This window comes from Dioscorea cayenensis, chromosome 11 (genome assembly GCF_009730915.1).
Source record: "Dioscorea cayenensis subsp. rotundata cultivar TDr96_F1 chromosome 11, TDr96_F1_v2_PseudoChromosome.rev07_lg8_w22 25.fasta, whole genome shotgun sequence".
Classification (NCBI taxonomy): domain Eukaryota; kingdom Viridiplantae; phylum Streptophyta; class Magnoliopsida; order Dioscoreales; family Dioscoreaceae; genus Dioscorea; species Dioscorea cayenensis.
This window is the reverse complement of record NC_052481.1, coordinates 18234524-18238604: the sequence shown is the minus strand read 5'-3', so window position 1 is coordinate 18238604 and position 4081 is coordinate 18234524. Positions and strand designations below refer to the sequence as shown.

The 4081-nt window shown below is 30.2% G+C and overlaps 1 protein-coding gene across 1 annotated transcript; it reads right to left on the bottom strand.

Moving 5' to 3' along the window:
* Positions 1-2088: 2088 nt before the first annotated feature.
* LOC120271674 (probable protein phosphatase 2C 55) lies at positions 2089-3797 on the bottom strand. The gene is made up of 3 exons (XM_039278351.1): positions 3477-3797; positions 2606-2758; positions 2089-2382 (listed from the first exon to the last, which is right to left on the bottom strand). The coding sequence occupies exons 1-3, from the start codon at positions 3795-3797 to the stop codon at positions 2089-2091; spliced, it is 768 nt and encodes a 255-aa protein (XP_039134285.1).
* Positions 3798-4081: the final 284 nt, after the last annotated feature.

Here is a 4081-nt window from a genome sequence, read left to right as displayed (position 1 = left end):
CGCACACAAACATTGCATCGTCTCCATTCTTTCGCTGCTTCTTCGGCTTTGGCGAGTAACTCCAACCGGCTTCCATCTTCAACACCCTCTTCATTTTCCTTTCCTTGTTTTTTTCTTTTGATTAATTATCAACTCAAAACCAATAAATAAGATATATATATATATATATATCGTGAAAACCAAAAGAAGAGGAAGAAGAAAAAGAAGAAGAAGAGGAGGTGAGTTTTGTTACCACTTAATTTTCATGCACTTCCTTCAGCCTAAGCACACACCAATAAATAATTTATGTTAAGGTTTTAATATTTATGTGTGCAGTAATTATTCTTTCTTGAAATTAGAACGTGATCAGTTGATATTATTTGTTATAGTCCTATTAGTATCAGAAGTCCTCGGTTTTTAATTTAAACAAAGCTTAAATATATTTTTTTAAATCATATAACTGTCTCAATATTCAAATAGACAAGGATTTTATCCCTTCTAATTATAAATCACCACAGACTAAATAGTTTTTTTAAATGACGCGGATATTAACTTGATATCCATGTCATTCACGTTATTTTTTCTATAAATTTTAAATTCAAACTGTATAAATTTGTAAATTTTTAAAATTATAAAACATTATAAAACCATACCTAAACACTATAATTATAAACCCAAATACTATAAAAACTATATCAAAAATTCTAAAACATAACCCTAAACCCTAAATTTCACATCCGAATGCCCAGAAGGGGTTTGTAGTTTATAATTTAGGGTTTCGGGAGGGGTTTTCAGTTTAGTGTTTATAGTTTTAGATAACAAAAAAATTATTATTTTTTTTTAAAAGAGAGATAAAATTTTAATGTGGCAACTTATGATTTGAGGGGACAAAATGGTATCACCGTTTCATTGAATCCTAATTCTATTGAAATACTAATGATTGAAACTTTTTTTTCAAAAATAAATAAAATAAATAATAATAATAATACAGATGAAAAATTTAAGTATTTTTCTATCCTTTTCTCCCCCTTGATTAAAAAAAGTAAAATCTGTACCCTTGATTATATGTATAATAATAATTTTATTATTATAGATCATAATTTATGATTTGTTTTTTTTTAAGAGAATTGTGGACATGTATGATAGGATTAATATCTTCAACCAAAGTGGTAATAAAGTACCGACTGCTTTGTTACAAGAGTTATGATTTTTTTTTTAATTAACTGTTGAACCTAGATTTTTTTTTTGTATTTTAAAAAATTTGTATGATCCACCTTATAATAATTAGTTGCTAGTATAGGGTTGTAAATATAAGATTTGTTTATATTCATAAAATATTTTAATTTTGTACCATATTTGTATAAATTAAATAAATTTGAAATTTTAATTTAAAAAGCACATTTATCTTTTTTTTATTGGTGAGTAGTAGTTTGATTTTTCAAAGGAGGTTTGAATGATTTTTTTTAAATATTAATTAAGTTTCCCAAAATCTAGGGAGAGCAGTGGCCCCACCGGCCCCACTTTCGCCACACAATATTATATAGGGTTTTCCAAAATATTGTTTTGATTATTTGATTGTTATTTTGGGCCATAGGTTAAATTATCTCAATTTATATTTTAAGCATAGATTAGAAAATTTAGAAAAGTCAAATACTGTTCAAAGCATTGAAATGGCATGGAGACGTGATTGAGAAGATGAAAGGTCAAATTTCCCCTATCGTTTAATACTATTAATTTTTTATTTATTAAGTCCACCTTAAGAGGAGTCATATTCTCTACTTCTCCAAAATTGCAGAATAAGTGAGATTTATCATTGATTCATAATATATCATTTTAGTCGCACTTGGCAGACTGTCATTTATATTGTATGTTTTCCAGTGCTGATCATATATGCCAAAAATTAAAATTAAAAAAATTAAAAAAACCCTTTGCATGTAGAAAATTATCTCTTTTAATAGTTTAAATAAGAGAATTTCATTAATTCCAACACAAAAGGTCCATTAACATACAAAACAAATATAAAGCAAAATATAAAATACAAATCACAAAATCTAATCCATAGAATATACACAGAAAGAGAATTTTGAACTCTCTATGGTATATAACTAGTCATTTATCAGAGGCAACAATGTGCAGTACCACAACAGTAATATCATCTCGCTTGCCACCTTTGTATGTTTTCACAGCTTCTGATTTTGCCATACTGTAAGGTGTTACTTTCAATTTTCTTTTGGAGAATTCCTCAGCCATCTTTGCAATTTTAGTGGCCAGTTTTTCAGGTTTAGTAATGAGATTTATCTTGTTTCTTATAAGATCTTCAATTTCTTGACTGAAGACATTGTCAAATAGTCCATCAGTTCCAAGCACTACTATATCATCTGCCTCCACAGCAACCTCTATCGACTGTTATCATTTGCATGCAAAATTATATATAGTTAGATTCTTCATATATTAGTGATTCCCTAGCTACTTAATTTAACTATTTGATCACCCAATTGAAATATAAAATAACTTGGGGATTAGTGATGTTATTATGAGATAAAAAGAGAGAAATAATAAGAAATGCACATTAATTGAATAAAGTTTTTATTGAGATTGATAATTGTGAGATAAGAATCAAATTAACCTGTGCTCTTTTGAAATCATCTTGGCGTTGGTTATTTTGGCCCAGACTGTATGTTGTATTGAACCTGTGTTGTTGAATTGAAGACTTGAAAATTGTGAAGCCATTTCTCACAACCACGAAACCAGAGTCTCCAACATTCACTGCAGTTAGTTTCTGCAACACATGATTTAAAAATAAATTAAATATAATTATACAAATCTGTAGGAAAAAAACAGTTTTTTATATTCTAAAAATTAGAGGAAAAGAGATCTTCCATCCAACTGGTGAAATATCTTCCATCTAAATGTTATTATGTTTCTTCACATCTAAAATCAAAGTGTTTATGCGGTAATATGTCCAAATAGTAACATGTTTTAACCTTCTAAAAAAAACTTATGCTAAAAAAAATATATATTTCACTTACTGTTTTTTCTCATACATCCATCCCAAGAGCCCTCAATAAAAATAATTAATCTAACCTTTTGATAACTCATGTCTACTCCAATTTTAATTCATATATATCCCCAATTTTAATTCTTATTCTAATAAAAAAATCATATGCATATATGCATGCTGAACATTGGAATGTGTTCTTCAAAAAAGACGATCGGCATCAAACCCAACTCAAATTAAACACACTATTACAATTTTTTTTTGTGTAGTTTCAATGTCTCAGTTATGATATTTCTATTTATCATAAGATAAATAAAAAGATAAAAAAACTATCACAGATAAGTAATAATGTAATTAACTCTTATAAAAAATTAGTAGTTAGACTCCCTTTCAAATTACGACAGAAGATTTGAGTCGTGAGCGGGTGGTCTCTCTAGTTGCAAGATTAAATAAATAAAAAAATTAATAATTATTTTTTCTGAAAGAATAAAAAGCAAACCTGGTGAGGAATATCATGGAGTGCAACAATGCATGCAGTGGATGCTCCAGGAACTGTAATACCATGATAAGCTTCAGATAACACATCAAAGGGTTCCAGCTGCAGCTGCTGCTGCTGCTGCTGCTGCTGCTTCCCACCAACACCAGAACCCTTCATTTCTTTCTCATACACTCGTCGTCTCACTGCTTCTTCAGCTCTAGCCATGAGCTCTCTCGCATACTCACCCGGATCGATACCTTCCCTCGCCCACCCACCGACGCCGTCGGCCACACCGGCGATCATCACTTCCTCGCACACAAACATTGCATCGTCGCCGTTCATTCGCTGATTCTTTGGTTTTGGCAAGTAACAACTACCTGCCTTCACCTTCAACGTCCTCTTAATATTTCCTTGCTTGTTTTTCTTTTGATTCATATTCCCTTTCTTGTTTTCCTTTTGATTAATTATCAACTCAAAACCGCGCTGGAGAATTAAAGGGATTGGAAAATAAGGAAGAAGAAGAAGAGGTAGAGGAGGAGGTGGTGAGTTTTGTTACCATTATTCATGCGCTTCTTAATGTCTGCCTATGCCCACCGATAATAGTTTTTCTGAAGTTTCTAATGTAT